Source organism: Cervus canadensis, chromosome 20 (genome assembly GCF_019320065.1).
Source record: "Cervus canadensis isolate Bull #8, Minnesota chromosome 20, ASM1932006v1, whole genome shotgun sequence".
NCBI lineage: Eukaryota > Metazoa > Chordata > Mammalia > Artiodactyla > Cervidae > Cervus > Cervus canadensis.
The window spans coordinates 57385923-57404476 of NC_057405.1; the positions used below are offsets into that span (position 1 = coordinate 57385923).

Consider the following 18554-nt stretch of genomic DNA (forward strand, 5'->3'; position numbering starts at 1 on the left):
CAGATGTTATATTTGAAGCATCCTTTTCTATGGTTGAGATATTTTTTAAAGTTCCTATCTTGATTAACTTCCTATTCATACAACAGCCAGTATATTATTAAAGATTTGTTGAAATGTAACTCTTAAATTACTTTAATTATTAGTTATTCTGTAATAAACTGTAACCGAAAATAAAGGTTAGCCAATATTAATAAGAGGCTAGGAATGGCATTCAGTTAAAAGAACACTTTCTTATTTACATATTAATAATCACATCTTTTGCTGTCACTAATGTTACAGAGATTTTTCTCATAAGCTTTCCTCTTTATGCCTTATGAGTAACTCTTAACGAACATTTGAATGTGGATCCTGGCTAACATTTTACAAATCGTATTTGATGTTCACACCCAAGTGCTTTAATCTCTCTCTCTCCAGTGGTTCTACTCATACATTTGTAATAGTTCATCTTTTTGACAGAATCATTATTGGAGGTCCTGAGAAGTGAAGACCTGCAAGCTAACACCGAAGCTTTCCTGTACTGCATGGGGACCATCAAATTTATTTCTGGAAATTCAGAATTTCTTCATGAAATGATCGGCAAAGGTGCTGTTGAAATATTGATGAATCTGATAAAGCAAGTAAATGAGAACACCAAGAAATCTGGGACAAGTTTGCCTAATTCAGGCCACTTGTTAGTCCAAGTAAGTATTTTACTTGAAAGTATTAGACTTGTAAAATTAATTTTCATGTTATCTAATATTACTGAGCTGCCAGGTGGGTGTAACAGGTGGGCTGTCATCCACCCGCGGCGGGGAGTGCTTGGCCTCGGGGCTCAGGGTGGCAGTCCCAGCCCCACCTCCACCCTGTGTGCCTGTTTCCTCTGGAAAAGCTATTCTGTGGCTTTTTACATGGAGTTGTCCACATGTTGGAGCAGGTCTCCTGCACGTGGACAGCTGTTGCTGCTACCCTGCAGAGAGAGCAGGCCTGAAGAATGAATACTTAGCACCTCTTCAATTGCATATTATAATCAGAATTTTAACAGGCAGAGTTTGAACTTTTAGAGATTCTTTTTTATAATTTTGTTTATTTGTTGTTATTTTTGACTGCTCGGTCTTGGTTGCTGCGTGGGCTTTTCTCTAGTTGTGATGTGTGGGGGCTACTCTTCATTGCAGAGGTCTCTCATGTTGCAGAACACGAGCTCTAGGGCACGAGGAAACAATGGTTGTGGTTCCAGGGCTCTAGGGCACAGGCTCAGTAGTTGCAGTGCACACACGGGCCTAGTTGCTCTGTGGCATGTGGGATCCTCCCGAATCAGGGACTGAACCCATGTCTCCTCCATTAGCAGGTGGATTCTCTACCACTGAGCCATCAGGGAAGCCCCTAACTCTTGAGAGTTTTGAAGCCAGGTCTAGGCTGGAGATTTTTCATGATGATTGGTAGCTCCTGTCACGCATCTTTTATCTGCAATAAAGATCAAAAGTTAATGACACTGAGTGGACAGCCGTTGAGGGGATATGTAGACAACACATAGGCCAGAGACTACAGGAATGATGGAGGCAAAGCCAGATACATTTAGAATGACCAGGGCAGGAAGAAAAAATGTGTTATGTGTTACAGTTTTATTACTTTTGTAGCAGATTAAATCTCATAATCGAATTACTTTCGCTGGAGCTGCCTCAGGTCTCCATTCTTTAGATGAGACTGTACTCTTTAATAACATTTGAATATCAGTTAATAGTATCTTTGATGTAATAATTGATGAGGTTTGAAATGTGCTTGTCAATTAATAGGGATTAATCAAGGACTGAGTGCTTGAAGCCTTCAGGAAAGCATGTTAAAAATTAGTTTTATCTCCTGCCTTTAAGATGCTTAAAGTGTTCATGATGATTATTAATTTTGGACCTTGTGGTCTGTCTCCATTTTGAAAAAGACTGTGAAAACCTCCTTCTGTTATGAATGATTAAATATTCTATGGGATGTGCCATCTTTTGGCCAGGAAGACTTAAAAAGAAACATTTTCATGCTGATAGTGTTATTGAGTTATTCAAACTTTCCCTCAATGAAAATGGTTATTTTGGTTATATAATTATATTTCTTGTTAAAATGCAAAAAGTAAGAGTGGAAAAATCACCTGAATTATTTTCACCCTGAAGTAAAGTACCTCCAACTTTTAATAACCATTCATCCATGCATTTTACATGCATATGTATCATATATACTTACATACATATAATTTTTGCTTTTGATCAAGAACTTCTTCATTCTAACAGCTGCTTTTGCTTATTTTGCATCACCCTCTTTCCTCCTTGTTTCTCCTCCTGGTCCACACAACACATGTGCTCAGTGCCTTTTAATACACCCATAGGTTTTCAAAAATGGAATATGCTATGCACGTTTCTTTTTTCATTTAACAATACATAGTAAAAACTCTATAGACTTATTTTATTCTTTTTATTGGCAGCATAATATTCTGTGATGAAAATATACCTCAAATTCTCAAGCATTCTTCTCTTGAGGTACTCTGCTTTTATTTTTACATAAAAGCTTCTAGAATTCTTGTTTTGTTTTAGAAAATTCTTTCATAAGTATATCGTTGTCCCTTAGTATCTGCGGAGGATTGAATCCAGGACCTGCCCCAGATACCAAAGTCCACAGATGGTCAGGTTGCATACTTGCTCCTTGTATTCGTGGATACGGTGTTCCACCTATGGTTGACTGAATCTGCAGATGCAAAATATACGAGGGCAACTGTACATGTGTACATACATTTATATATAATTTATAAATTTAGAAATAAGTGCATAAATGTGTTTATATGTAATTATTGTTGCTCAGTCATTAAATTGTATCTGACTCTTTGTGACCCGATGGACTGCAGGCTTCCTGTCCTTCAGTATCTCCCACAGTCTTCTCACGTTCATGTCCGTTGAGTCCATTGAGTCCGATGATGCTATCTATTTATTCCCCAGAGTTTGCTCACTGCTCTTTAGTTCCTCTTCATTTTCTGCCATTAGAGTGGTATCATCTGTATACCTGAGGTTATTGATATTTCTCCCAGAAACCTTGATTCCAGCGTGTGAGTCGTCCAGCCCAGCGTTTCACAGGATGTATTCTGCATAGAAGTTAAATAAGCAGGATAACAATATACAGCCGTGTTGCACTCCTTTCCCAACTTTGAACCAGTCTGTTGTTCTGTGTCTACTTCTCAACATTGCTTCTTGACCTGCATACAGGCTTCTCAGGAGACAGGTATGGTGGCTTGGTACTCCTATTTCTTTAAGAACTTGCTACAGTTTGTTGTGATCCACATAGTCAGTGGATTTAGTATAGTCAGTGAAGCAAAAGTAGTTATTTTTCTGGAACTCCCTTGCTTTTTACATGATCCAATGAATGTTGGCAATTTGATTTCTGGTTCCTCTACCTTTTCTAAACCCAGCTGGTACATCTAGAAGTTCTTGGTTCATATACTGCTGAAGCCTAACTTGAAGCATTTTGAGCATGACCTTGCTAGCATGTGAAAAGAGTGCAGTTATACAGTAGTTTGAACATTCTTTGGCCTTGCCCTTCTTTGGGTTTGGAATGAAAACTGACCTTTTCCAGTCCTGTGGCCACTGCTGAGTTTTCCAAATTTGTTGGCGTATTGAGTGCAGTACTTGAAGGGCATCATCTTTTAGGATTTGAAATCACTCAACTAGAATTCTATCACCTCCACTAGCTTTATTCGTAGTAATGCTTCTTAAGGCCCACTTGACTTCACACTTCAGGATGTCTGGCTTTAGGTGAGTGACCACACCTAACCTGTGGTTATCCAGGTCATCAACACCTTTCTTGTGTAGTTCTTCTGTATATTCTTGCCACCTCTTCTTAATCTCTTCTGCTTCTGTTAGGTCCTTACCGTTTCTGTCCTTTATTGTGCCCATCCTTGCATGAAATGTTCCCTTGATATCTCCAGTTTTCTTGAAGAGATCTCTAGTCTTTCCCTTCTGTTGTTTTCCTCTATTTCTTTGCATTGTTCATTTAAGAAGGCCTTCTTATCTCTCCTTGCTATTCTCTGGAACTCTACATTCAGTTGGGTATATCTTTTTCTTTCTCCCTTGTCTTTCACTTCTCTTCTTTCCTAGGCTATATGTAAAGCCCCCTCAGACAACCACTTTGGCTTCTTGCACTTCTTTCTCTTGGGGATGGTCTTTGTCACTGGCTTCTGTACAATGTTATGAACCTCCATTCATAGTTCTTCAGGCACTCTGCCTACCAGATCTAATCCCTTGAATCTATTTATCACCTCCACTGAATAAGGGATTTGATTTAGGTCATACCTGAATGGTTTAGTGGTTTCCTCTACTTTCTTCAATTTAAGCCTGAATTTTGCAATAAGAAGTTCATGGTCTGAGCCACAGTCAGCTTCAGATCTTGATTTTACTAACTATATAGAGCTTCTCCATCTTTGGCTGCAAGAAATATAATCATTCTGATTTCAGTATTGACCATCTGGTGATGTTCATGTGTAGAGTCATCTCTTGTGTTAGTGGAAGAGGCTATTTGCTATGACCAGTGTGTGTTCTCTTGACAAAACTCTGTTAGCCTTTGCCCTGCTTCATTTTGTACTCCAAGGCCAAATTTGCCAATTACTCCAGGTATCTCTTGACTTTCTACTTTTGTATTCTAATCCCCTATGATGAAAAGGACATCTTTTTTTTTTTTGGTATGCTGGAAAGTGTTGTAGGTCTTCATAGAACCAGTCAACTTCAGCCTCAGTGGTCAGGACCATAGACTTAGATTGCTGTAATGTATAATAAAAATATACAAATAAAATCAGTTGGTATAAAGGAGAATTGGCTTCCCAGGTGGCGCTAGTGGTAAAAAAAAAAAAAAAAAGAAACCCAAAAAAAAAAAACCTGCCTGCCCAGGCAGGAGACAAGAGATGTGGATTCGATCCCTGGGTCAGGAAGATCCCCTGGAGGAGGAAATGGCAACCCACTCCAGTATGCTTGCCTGGAGAATCCCATGGACAGAGAAGCCTGGGGACAGTGGTCCGTAGGGTTGCACAGAGTCGAACACAACTGAAGTGATTAAGCACACATACATATCCGTGACCAAAAATAAATTGGATCCAGAGCTAGGACCTCTGGCATGCCAGTCAGGGCAGCGCACTTCTCTCCGCATTCCTCTCCTTTCCCTCTTGGCTTGCTGTAGCCTCCTCAAGTGCAAACTGACTCACCAGGATAGGTGCCCCTTTCTTTTCCAGACATCCGTGCATCCCTCCAGGCGGGAATGCGTCCCTCTAGGATGTAGTAACTCTGTCCCACTGCCCTCCACCCCCCACCAGGCACTCTCATGTCCCCAGGGTCTCCCTCTCCATCTCTGGCATCTGGCATGGGGGTGTGGGAACTACACAGCCTGAGGCCTCTCCCTGGAGCCTAGTCAGCACTCACATCCCCGTCCAGCAGGAGAAAGTGGGGCTCCTCATCACCACCAGCTGAGAACGTGTTCCTCCCCGGAGCCACATGTGTTCCTGCGCACGGTCATTATGTATGTGTATGTGTGTATGTTTACAAATGTGGGGGAAGGGAGACATCCTTTTAGGCCATTTCATTGGCAGAGTTTTCTGGACTGGGCATTCCCTTGTGTTTAATTAAGACAAAGAAAAGCTGTTTTGTTTCATCTGGATTAGAAAATGTTAGCAACTTGACTTCACTATAAGAACAGATGAAAATCTCTAGTGAGTGTGTTGCACCACCTGGCCTTTTATTAGCTCACTCCTGTGCATATACAACCAAACCGATCTGGCCACAGGTAGAATCGTTTGATTACACCAGCTTTTGGAACTGGTAGCTGTAGCTCGTGAGATATTTTTTTGAAAGCAACTTTGTTCACCTGAATGGTCTAGTGGTTTTCCCTACTTTCTTCAGTTTAAGTCTAAATTTGGCAATAAGGAATTCATGATCTGAGCCACAGTCAGCTCCTGGTCTTGTTTTTGCTGACTGTATAGAGCTTCTCCATCTTTGGCTGCAAAGCATATAATCAATCTGATTTCGATGTTGACCATCTGGTGATGTCCATGTGTAGAGTCTTCTCTTGTGTTGTTGGAAGAGGGTGTTTGCTATGACCAGTGTGTTCTCTTGGCAGAACTCTATTAGCCTTTGCCCTGCTTCATTCTGTACTCCCAGGCCAAATTTGCCTGTTACTCCAGGAGTTTCTTGACTTCCTACTTTTGCATTCCAGTCCCCTATAATGAAAAGGACATCTTTTTTGGGTGTTAGTTCTAAAAGGTCTTGCAGGTCTTCATAGAACCGTTCAACTTAGCTTCTTCAGTGTTACTGGTTGGGGCATAGGCTTGGATTACTGTGATATTGAATGGTTTGCCTTTGAAACAAACAGAGATCATTCTGTCATTTTTGAGATTGCATCCGAGTACTGCATTTTGGACTCTCTTGTTGACCATGATGGCTACTCCATTTCTTCTAAGGGATTCCTGCCCACAGTAGTAGATATAATGGTCATCTGAGTTAAATTCACCCATTCCAGTCCATTTTAGTTCGCTGATTCCTAGAATGTCGACATTCACTCTTGCCATCTCCTGTTTGACCACTTCCAATTTGGGAAATAGAAATTTCCCTCATGGGAAATAGATGGGGAGACAGTGGAAACAGTGTCGGACTTCATTTTTGGGGGCTCCAAAATCACTGTGGTTGGTGACTGCAGCCATGAAATTAAAAGACGCTTACTCCTTGGAAGGAAAGTTATGACCAACCTAGATAGCGTATTAAAAAGCAGAGACATTACTTTGCCAACAAAGGTCCGTCTGATCAAGGCTATGGTTTTTCCAGTGGTCATGTATGGATGTGAGAGTTGGACTGTGAAGAAAGCTGAGCACCAAAAAATTGATGCTTTTGAACTGTGGTGTTGGAGAAGACTCTTGAGAGTCCCTTGGACTGCAAGGAGATCCAACCAGTCCATCCTAAAGGAGATCAGTCCTGGGTGTTCATTGGAAGGACTGATGCTGAAGCTGAAACTCCAATACTTTGGCCACCTCGTGCAAAGAGTTGACTCATTGGGAAAGACCCTGATGCTGGGAGGGATTGGGGGCAGGAGGAGAAGGGGACGACAGAGGATGAGATGGCTGGATGGCATCACCGACTCGATGGGCATGAGTTTGAGTAAACTCTGGGAGTTGGTGATGGACAGGGAGGCCTGGCATGCTGCGATTCATGGGGTCACAAAGAGTCAGACACGACTGAGAGACTGAACTGAACTGAACTGGACTTGTTCACCTGAAAAAGTAGCTAAATAACCTGTGCCTGTACTAATGGAGTAATATCTGTAAACCAGAGAGAACACGCAAGGCAAAAAGATAAAGGCAGGACTTCCTGTCCTTTTTGATTTTCAACCCAAAACCTCAGTAGCTTTGCCTCGTGCTGTAAAACTTCGTGGGTTCTGCCCAGCACGGCACTGGAGCCCTCCTGTTTCCCTTGCTCGGCCCTGTTGGAGGCCATTGAGTGAGTATAAAGCACTGAAGCTGGACTCTGAGAGTCGTGTAGAACGTAGGAAGCTGGTACCAAGGGAAAGGGACAAGGTGTGTTTGGGGGCTGCTGAAGAGGTGGTCTGTCCAGAGCAGAGAGTGGCGTGAGGGAGGCCTGGGAGGTAAGATTCCAAGGCTATGGTCATGGGCCTCAAATATCAGGCTGCCAAGTGTGGACCCGGAGTAACACAGAGCAGCTGGGGGGTCTCTGTGTGGGGAGGAGAGGAGATCAGAGTGGCAGAAAGAAAGATGAGCGTGCACAAGACAGTGAATGGATGAAGACCAAAAAACTGAAATGTGATGGGCGGGGGAGTGTGTCAGGGGTACGGTCAGATGGGAGGATTCAGATCTCACATACAGCAGCCCTAAATAAGAGACGTTGCTGTAGTTATTAGAGTTTAGGCTGATTATAAAGGAGCTAAAGGAGCAAGATCAAGAAATGGGTGTGAAAGGGATCAAAAAGCTCCTCCACAGCGTAGGGGCTAATGATGCTTAGAGGAAATTACTGAAGTGTTGAGATTTTTTAAAAAGTTTTCTTTGTGTTATTTCTTACATATATGTATACACATAAATATATGTTTATCACCACACACCTGACATGAGACATTGACCTAACAAGTGTTTGTGGAGTGGCTGCTCTGTGGCTGCTCTGTGTTCTGGATGGTGAAGAAAACACCCATAGGGGCCTCCTTTTTGGTGATCCCCGTGTCCAGATAATAGTATTCTGATGCCCTATTCTTCTACAAAACTCTGAACTGAACCCATGTGTTCAGTTCAAACTGTCAGATGCTTGATGTTAGTAGCATTTTGAGAAGGTTGAGAGAATGATTGTTGATATTCAAAGGGGCCAGCACCACTTTCCACCAAGTGAAAGTATTAATACTCCCAGTCTGGCAAAACAAGAGACAGGAGTTTGTCTGAAAAATCATAAGCATAAAGAAAATTAATTTGTGCATGATCACTTAATTCCACAATGCTGGACTTTTGAGAGAGCTCTTTAAAACTTGGAAAAAGAGAAATACAGACCAGCTGAAAGGTTAGGCCCCCCCTAGATTCCAGCAGCAAATTGCATCATCTAAGGAGGTGACACAGTTGAAAAATGGGTTTGTCAATGTTAATCTCAGAGGGTCATTAGAAGATGTTAGGGTTCGTTTCTGACTTGTGTGTGTTCGTCGCTCAGTTGTGTCAGACTCTTTGTGACCCCGTGGACTGTAGCCTGCCAGGCTCCTCTGTCCATGGGATTCTCCAGGCCAGAATACTGGAGTGGGTTGCCACTTCCTTCTCCAGGGGATCTTCATGACCCAGGGATCGAATCTGGGTGTCCCGCATTGCAGGCAGATTCTTTAACGTCTGAGTCACCAGACATTAATGTCTGGCCGGACTTGTAAGGGCCAACGATTAGGAAGGAACTGAGGATAATTCCTGGAGTCACCTCCATCAGAAGGTTTGCTGTGGTTTCCATCGCGCCCCCTTCCTGGGCACCAGGGAAGAGTCTCTTGTATGTGTCATAATCACAAACAGGCCCCAACCCCCCAGTGACTCATCTGTCCTCTTGTGTCTTGAGGACACAGTAATTGAAGAAAATCTCAAGGTACTCACATTTACAGCTGAGTAATTTGTAAGTATATAACATAACTATTGGGCTTCCCAGGTGGCTCAGTGATAAAGAACCCGCCTGCCAACATAGGAGACTAGGGTTCAATCCCTGGGTTGGAATGATCCCCTGGAAAAGAAAATGGTAACCCATTCTAGTATTCTTGCATGGAGAATCCCATGGACAGAGGAACCTGGTGAGCTACAGTCCATGGGGTCAGCAGAAGAGTCAGACATGACTTAGAGACTAAATAACAGCGTAACTATTGAACCCAGATTGACTTAAACTAATGTTCCCATTTTTATGGATTCCTTTGTATTTCCAATCTTTTCTTCTTTACAGCCTTTTATTCTTTATTTTTGAGTTTAATCCTTAGAGAAATATGTTCTTTTCCTGCTTTGAATTTCACATTTTTTAAATTGGAACTGTCCCGCATGCCCCTGCCCAACCCCAGATGACATCATTTCTTTCCCTCTTCTTACACCTGGTTTCTCTAACCCCTAAGCCTGCAAGCTTCTCCCCAGAGGGTCCTTCACGTTCTAATCTTGCCCCCTTCTTGCTCTGTACACCTCCAGCTTCCTATCCTTCCTTTTTCTAAGTGGAAGTTTCTCAGAAAGGTCAGTCCTCCGATCCTTTTTCAGTCCCTCTCTTCCCCCTTTGGCTCTGAAGTGTGGGGAAAAGGAAAGTGAATTAAACAGAGATTGACCCTGGGTGGCTCAGAAAATGATACTTTAATTATCAGAAATTAGAGCTTTCTCTATGATCCAGTGAATGTTGGCAATTTGATCTCTGGTTCCTCTACCTTTTCTAAACCCAGCTTGGCCATCTGGAAATTCTCTGTTCATGTAATGCTGAAGCCTAGCATGCAGGATTTTGAGCATAACCTTACTAGCACTGGAGATGAGTGCAATTGTCCAGCAGTTTGAACATTCTTTAGTGCTGCCCTTCCTGGGAATTGGAATGAAAACTAACCTTTTCCAGTCCTGTGGCCACTGCTGGGTTTTCCAAATTTGCAGACATATTGAGTATAGCACTTTAATAGCATCATCTTTTAGGATTTGAAATAGCTCAACTGGATTTCCATACCTCCACTAGCTTTATTGGCAACAGTACTTCCTAAGGCCCACATGACTTCTCACTTTGTCGTGGTTATCTGGGTCATTAAGGTCTTTTTTGTACAGTTCTTTTGTGTATTCTTTCCATCTCTTCTTGATCTTTTCTGCTTCTGTTAGGTCTTTACCATTTCTATCCTTTATTGTGCCCATCTTTGGATTAAATGTTTGTTTGATATTTCCAATTTTCTTGGAAGAGATGTCTAGTCTTACCCTTTCTGCTGTTTTCCTTTATTTCTTTGCATTGTTCATTGAAGAAGGCCTTCTTGTCTCTCCTTGCTATTCTCTGGAATTCTGCATTTAGTTGGGTGCACCTCTCCCTTTCTCCCTTGCTTTTTGATTCTCTCTTTGTAAAACCTCCTTGACTTTTTGCATTTCTTCTTCTTTGGGATGGTATTGTTTGCTGCCTGTTGTGCTGTATTTTTTTTTTTTTTTTTTGCTGTGCTGTATTATGGACCTCTGTCCATAGTTCTTCAAGCACTCTGTTTACTACATCTAATCCCTTGAATCTATTTGTCACCTCCACTGTATATTCATAGGGGATTTGATTTAAGTCGTGCCTGACTAGCCTAGTGGTTTCCCCAGCTTTCTTTAGTTTAAGCCTGAATTTTGCTAAGAGGAGCTGATGATGTGAGCCACAATTAGCCCAGGTCTTGATTTTACTGACTGTATACAGCTTCTCCGTCTTTGGCTACAAAGAATGTAATCAGTCTGATTTTGGTGTTGACCATCTGGTGATGTCCATGTGTAGAGTCTTCTCTTGTGTTGTTGGAAGAGGGTGTTTGCTATGACCAGTGTGTTCTCTTGGCAGAATTCTATTAGCCTTTGCCCTGCTTCATTTTGTACTCCAAGGTCAAACTTGCCTGTTACTCCAGGTATCTCTTGACTTCCTACTTTAGCATTCCAATCCCCTGTGATAGATAGGACATTTTTTTGGTGTTTGTTCTAGAAGGTCTTCTAGGTCTTCATAGAACTGATAAACTTCAGCTTCTTCTGCAGCAGTGTTTGGGGCATAGACTTGGATTACCATGATATTGAATGGTTTCCCTTGGAAAGGAACAGGGATCATTCTGTTGTTTTTGAGATTGTATTCAAGTACTGCATTTCAGACTCTCTTGTTGATTATGAGGGCTGCTCCATTTCTTCTAAGGGATTCTTGCTCACAATAGTAGATATAATGATCTTTTGAATTAAATTCATCCATTCCTGCCTGTTTTAGTTCACTGATTCCTAAGATGTTTATGTTTACTCTTGCCATCTCCTGCTTGACCATGTCCAATTTACCTTGATTCATGGACCTAACATTCCAGGTTCCTGTGCAGTATTGTTCTTTGTAGCATCAGATTTTACTTTCAGACACATCCACAAGTGAGTGTCGTTTCCACTTTGGCCCAGCTGCTTCATTTTTCTGGAGCTATTAGTAGTTTTTCTCCTCCCTTCAACAGTAGCATATTGGCCACCTTCTGACCTGGGGGTGGGGGGCCCATCTTTTGGTGTCATATAGTTTTGCCTTTCTATACAGTTCATGGGATTCTCGAAGCTAGTATACTAGAGTGGTTTGCCATTCCCTCCTCCAGTGGATCACATTTTGTCAGAACTCTCCACTGTGACTGGTCCAGCTTGGGTGGCCCTGCATGGCATGGCTCATAGCTTCACTAAGTTACACAAGCCCCTTCGTCATGACAAGGCAATGATCCATAAAGGGCATTATTAAAAGCAGGAAACTGATATGGGTATAATGCAATTAGGTATTTTACTTATTTGCATATTGTTTTTGCGATTGGGTAAAACTTTTTTTTTGTCACAGTCTTTGGTTTGGTTATTAGGGTTGCCAATTTTTAAATTGTTTGTTTATATTTTTGGCTTCTTTAGGTCTTCATTGGGCTTCCTAAGTGGCTCAGTGGTAAAAAAAAAAAAATCTGCCTACCAATGTAGGAGATGCAGGTTCGATCCCCTGGGTCAGGAAGATCCCCTGGAGTAGGAAATGGGAACCCAGTCCAGTATTTCTTGCCTGTACACTTCCATGGACAGAGGAGCCTGGTGGGCTACAGTCCATGGGGTCGCAAAAGAGTCGGGCATGACTGAGGGACTGGGCAGGAGCTCGAGGTCGTCATTACTGTGTGCATGCTTTCTCTAGGTGCAGTGAACGGGGAGTCCTCCCCAGTTGTGGTTTGTGGGTTTCTCGTTTTGCTGGCTTCTCTTGTCATGTAGCAAAGGCTCTAGGCACTCAGGCTTAGGTGCTCCTTGGTATGTGAGATCTTCCTGGACTGGGGATCGAACCTGTGTCCCCTGCATTGGCAGGCAAATTCTTAACCACTGGGGACCACTGAGGAAGTCCCTTGCTAATTGTTTGATGATATATTTGTTTGTGGGAATGGGAGCTACTTCTGCTTATGAGGTTTCCTTCCTATGAAGGAATACCCAGTAGTGTAACTGATCACTCACTGAGCCATCTGGCCTGAGAGAGTGGGTAGTCAGAGCCAACTCTTCCCTTTCCTGGGAAGGGACTACATTTAAACAACTGTGTTCCCCTTTGATTCTCCATGGATGGCATGTCTAAAGGTCTGGGGAGAGTCAGGGATCCCAAACATCTAATGATCTTTGAATTTGGGAATGAAGAGAGACTAAGGCAGATGGGGAGGCAAGTTGAAGGCTACCTCTAGCTGAGGAGGGAGTGCTTTCTAATCCTGAGCCCCTGCATCAGATTCGCCCACCTGGTCACAGGCCACGCCTGCCTTGGTGGAGCAGAGCAGAACCACCTGTGCTCACCAAGCAGGAAGTGAGGTGACCAGGAGATTATGCTAAGGGAAGTCTCCTCACAAGGAAGGAATGTCAAGTGTGGGAAATAAGTATTCCTACACCACCTGCTTCTGGGGAGAACCTTTGCTTTTCAGTTGCTGTCCTATCTGCTCAGTCTCAGCTCTTCATTGTAGACATTGTTAGTTGTGGCAATAAAGAAATATCACTAACTTTAACAGGTAATTCTGAAAATCAGTGTTATTACTCTGTAGTTCTTAAAGCATTATCTTTTCAGACTCATTTTCCTTGTTTTACTGCTCTGACATTCTATATAGTTTAGATGACATTCAAATTTCTGCTGAACTGATACATATGATAGCCACAACGGGAAGAATTAGCTGCCTACTCATTTTATCAAGGTAACTGACATAGTGGTGGTAAATGGAGAAACAGTAATAAACATAGGCAGATGTTAAGTAGAGTCTCTAAGTAGGAGGGCACTAGGGTTTGAGGAGGACAGAAACATTGCCCGCTGAAGGAGGACCCCGTGGTAGGAATGTGCCATCCAGGCTCCACAGCCAGGCGCTCAGCATTACTGAGGACTGTGAACTAGTGTTACTTTCACATACATGTATCTTAACTCCAATGAAAGGCTTAGGAATATTTGGGATTAGCAGTTTCATGTATATAGTGGCATCTTATAATTGATTTCTTTTATCTCAGCCAGAACTGTACTGTTCATATTAATATATGAGACAATATGAAACTCCTTGGGTTACCACAGAGGCTCTGGTTTTGGCATATATGTGGTCTCAGTTGGGCACAAATCCAGAAAATTGAATATGCTCTCGTTAATAGAGGGAGATGGTTTTGCTGAGGTTGGAAAAATGGTGTGGCTTTGGTCTTAAATCATTTGACACTGTTTGTGGTCTCTGGCGGCTGTCTTTATTCTTTCACGTCATCAGCGGGAAGTGAACCATTTTGCAGTTGGCAGTCAAGTTGAGATAAAGCTCTAGGGATTTTGGTTATGGATATTCCAGATGATTGGGCAATAAATGAATGCTTTTAGGAGACAGTCAAAGGTAGCAGGGGAGACAACAGATGAGGAGTCGGCGGGGTCCTGGAAGCCCACCTGCCTGGAGGTGGCGGCCCTCCTGAGCTTCAGTCTCCTCATCTGAAACGCGGGGCTCAGAATACCTTTGCTGTCCACAAATTTAGGGAGCAAACGAGATCAAGCTCACGAGATAGCTTTATAAAAAACAAAGTAAGCTGCTCAAATTTTTTTTTTTTTTTTGGCAACAGCATTCAATGTATAAAAATAAAATGAATCTTGATGTCAGTTTTGGTAGAGGAAGCTTAATAACTTTCAGACTGTTAGTGGTACAATTTTCAATTGCATTATGTTCCAACGTTTTCTTTGCAAGCTGTTTCTTTGAAATTGGGAAAATATTTCTCCAAGGAACAATGCCGTGACTGACGGTAAAGTTCCTGGGCTAGTCAAAGAGCCTGTTCAGTTTCTGATGCACCTAAATGGGAATTCTGTGGTGGGCTGTGAGCTACAAGCCCCTCTAATCTGGGCCAGCTCTGATGGCTGAATGCCTCCTGGGGCAGAATCCGGTGAGCTCCCTGGGGACTGAGGACTCTGATGGTGGGAGAGTGCGAAGGGAAGAGGGAAGTCATCCCCTGTTGAAATCAGCCATCTATGCAGGCTCGGGGGACCAACCAGCCCTCCCCACATCCGCCCACTCCAGTGCTGTAGAGAATGCTGGGGGTGGGGCCGCAGCTGCTGACCCTACGTTATCATTCTTAAGTTCAGTGATCTAAATCAGGAGGGACTCATGCTTTAAGGCAGAGATTTCAATGTGTTTGCTAAGATTTTTCAAATAATTAATAATTGGAAACATGATTTGAAATTGATAATAAAGTACCTAGATTGATTTTTTTTAAGTGCTAAATCTTTTGAATTCTAATTTTGCTTTACTAAAATGCTGTTTGAGCCCTTATGAATTATCTGATCACTACTTGTTATAATTTTTCCCTTTAAAACGGGTCTCCCATTGTTAACTGACAGTGAGAACTTTGAGGCCTGACTATTCAATGTGAGATGGGATAGCTTTGCCAAACTCACTAGGTGTTTTACCTGGAGGTGCTGACTGAGGGTGGGGCCCAGTCTTACAATGATCAAGGAATCTGGGGAAACCCAGGGCTTCCCAGGTGGCTCAGTGGTAAAGAATCTGCCTGCCAATGCAGGAGCCACAATCCCTGGGTTGGGAAGATCCCCTGGAGTAGGAAATGGCAACTCGATCCAGTATTGTTGCCTGGAGAATGCCATGGACAGAGGAGCCTGGCAGGCTGCAGTCCAGGGGGCCGCCAAGAGTTGGACATGGTGAGCAGCTAACACACCACACACTTACAGAGAAAAAGCTGCCTCAGGAAAAGTGAGCACCACCAAGTTGTAGAGTGTGGCTCAGTCACTTTGGCAGCAGATTTGCAACCAAAATCACGCTAGAATGTTTCTTCTCTGATATATACCAAACATTCAGATCCCCTTTTGTCCCAGACATCAAATAAAAACTGCTAATTAGTAAGGACACTTAAATTTTTATCCATCCTTTTTGTGGATTACTAGTTCCATATTCTCCTTTTTCTTCTTCCTACTGGTTGTCTTCTGACTCAGTATGTCTGTCCCACGGGGCTGCACATTAAGAGATGGGAAAAAGAATAATTGAAACTCTTGTTTTTCAGTTTGCTATTTCTTGATGAGATGACTGTTAAGAGGTTGGGAATTGTTCCAGTAAGCCCTTTAGATTCTAAACAAGCATCTATGTATGCAGCTAACTTTAACTTTGGGGGTTTTTGTTTGTTTGTTTGTACGTTTGGGTCATAAAGTATTTGAGATGGTTTAAAAGATTATATACAATAAAATAGAAAAATACATCACTAAGCGGAATTAGGGACAATATAAACTAGAATAGAAACTTAAAGAAATGGATGTATTTCTCCAAGCAGGGAGCTTGGACTTTGAACTCCTGCTCTGCGGGGCAGGCCCAGTGTGTGGGCTTTCCTGGGGGCGGGGCGGGGGGGGGGTGGCCGGTGGGGCTGGAAAACAGACTCAGCTACAGAGCACACATCCCATTAACAACTTCTGCAAATATATCTCTGCTAAAAGTTGGAGCAAGGTTGAGAGTTAAGTGGGCTGACTTGGAATTTGCCTTTAGTGTTACTACGGTATTTAGCTAGACTCTCCTCCCACCGCTCTCTTTATGCTTTTCCCAGAAGAAGCCGCTTGTCTGTATGCTGTATTCAGTCCCAGCCCCACCCACGGTGAGACCCTTGGCTCACAGCCAGCGCCTCAAAATGGGGGGCTTTCATTGCTGCATCTGCCGGGTGACCTCCTCCTGATCCTCCTCCCTGGGGGGGTTTAAGTTCTGGTTTACCACCAGGCCTCCGCTAATCCCGGCACTTTCTTGCCAGAGGCTTCTTAAAGGGGAAAAGCCTCCTTCTCCATCTCCTGTCTCCCTTGTCCCTTCATTTCCTTCCCCCTTTCCTTCTTTCTCCTCCTCATCCCCTCTTCCTTTCTCCTCCTGCATATCATCCAGCCAGTTTTTATGAGCATATTTATTGTCCTCCAGATAGAAAGAGGCATAAGAAACTGTTTGGACCCTAGAGGAGCTCACAGTGGGAGAGAAAGTGTCTGATATAAGTTGTAAGGGTTCTAGGTGTGAAACCAGTGTGAACAGGAAAGTTTGTTTAGCTGGGAAGGGGAACAATCAACCACTGAAAAGCCTTCAACAGAGGAGAAGTGAGCCTGAGTTGGGTTCAGAATCCTGAGCAGGAGATGGACAAATCGGAGAAGGAGCAGAGGAGAGTGTTGGAGGAGGATATTCTGCAGAGGCAGTGGTTCATTCAGAGGCTTGGAACTGTAGAAGGACCAGGAGGTTGTGTGTGGTGCAGAGTCTGAAAGATGATCCATGTGCAGGGAAAGGGAGGAAGGGAGATGAGCCTGGTGGGGTGAGCCGTGCTTTCCAGAGCAAAGAGCCTTTTGGATATGGATTTCACCCAGTAGGCCACTGGAAATCAGAGGAAGTCTAAACAGGGAAGGCTGGGTTTCAGGATGCTTCCCCTGACAGCAGAGAGAGGCTGTGGGGAGGTGAGCTCACCAGGGGAGAGTGTGGAAGGAGCCCATTCAGGGGATACAGACTTTGGGAAGGAGATGAAGTAGGCTTACACGGAACCAGCAACCCTGGAAGTGGGAAGAAGAGATGGAAAAGGTGACCAGTCAGGTGTTGAAAGGGAAGCAGGGAGAGAGGTTAAGAGCCCAGGAAGGAGCTGCTGTCGTGGAAGAAATGAACAGGGAATACACTAGGGCCCCTCCAGGAAGTCTGTTTTTCTTTCATCAGTTATTTTTTTATTCCTCTGCTCCTTTTTGTTGAGTCACTAAGTCATGTCCAACTCTGTGATCCCCATGGACTGCAGCACACCAGGCTTCCCCGTTCTTCACTGTCTCCTGAAGTTTGCTCAAATTCATGTCCATTGAGTCGATGATACCATCCAACCATCTCATCCTCTGTCTCTCCCTTCTCCACCTGCCCTCAATCTTTCCCAGCATCAGGGCCTTTTCTAATGAGTCATCTCTTTGCATCACGTGGCCAAAGTATTGGTGCTTCAGCTTCAATAGTGGTCCTTCCAATGAATATTCAGGGTTGATTTCCTTTAGAATTGATTGGTTTGATGATCTTGCAGTCCAAGGGACTCTCAAGAGTCTTCTCCAGCACCACAATTTGAAAGCATCAATTCTTTGAAACTCATTAATCATCTTAAAATCCATCTACCTCAGAGATATTGTCTGATTCATCCATAGTTTTCTGAATCCCAACCTTTCTATGTATACCAGTGATTCATTTGTAGATATTAATCCAGTAATCCATTCTATCAACAAATGTTTATTGAGGACCTACTGTGTACTCTTGAGAGTTGCTTGGACTGCAAGGAAATCAAACCAGTCAATCCTAAAGGAAATCAGTCCTGAATATTCATTGGAAGGACTGATGCTGAAGCGGAATACTTTGGCCAATATTTTGATGCAAAAGAAGTGATGCAAAGAACTGATTCATTGGAAAAGACCCTGATGCTGGGAAAGATTGAAGGCAGGAGGAGAAGAGGATGACAGGGGATGAGATGGCTGGATGGCATCACAGACTTGATGGACATGAGTGTGAGCAAACTCCAGGAGTTGGTGATGGACAGAGAAGCCTGACGTGTTGCAGTTCATGGCGTCACCAAGAGTTGGACACAATGGAGCAACTGAACTGACTGACTGTGTACCAGGCACTAGAGTTGGACCTGGGAGCACAATGGTGAAAAGACAAAGTGTGTACCTTCACTGAAGCTTCTAGTACAGAGAAATACAGAAACAATAAAACATAATATTAAGTAACCTAAGATAAAACAGCTTGTGGGGGTATGTGGTATGAGATGAAGTTTGAGGGCTTGGCCAGAGTCAGGCCACACCAGGCCTTGTAGACAAAAAAAGTCAGGAAATGGAATCGTATGGTAGCAGCAATGGACAAAAAGCCAGTAGGGCTTAGGGGAACAGAAAGCAGAAAGGCAG

General features: G+C 43.2%; 1 protein-coding gene across 3 annotated transcripts in view; it reads left to right on the top strand.

Moving 5' to 3' along the window:
• The window catches only part of ARMC2 (armadillo repeat containing 2), a 128888-nt gene that overhangs the window by 54641 nt on the left and 55693 nt on the right, over positions 1-18554 (top strand). For all 3 annotated transcript variants that reach the window (XM_043439189.1, XM_043439188.1, XM_043439190.1), the window contains exon 10: positions 457-680. In XM_043439189.1, coding sequence (XP_043295124.1) covers positions 457-680 — 224 coding nt within the window. The remainder of the gene's footprint in view (positions 1-456; positions 681-18554) is intronic.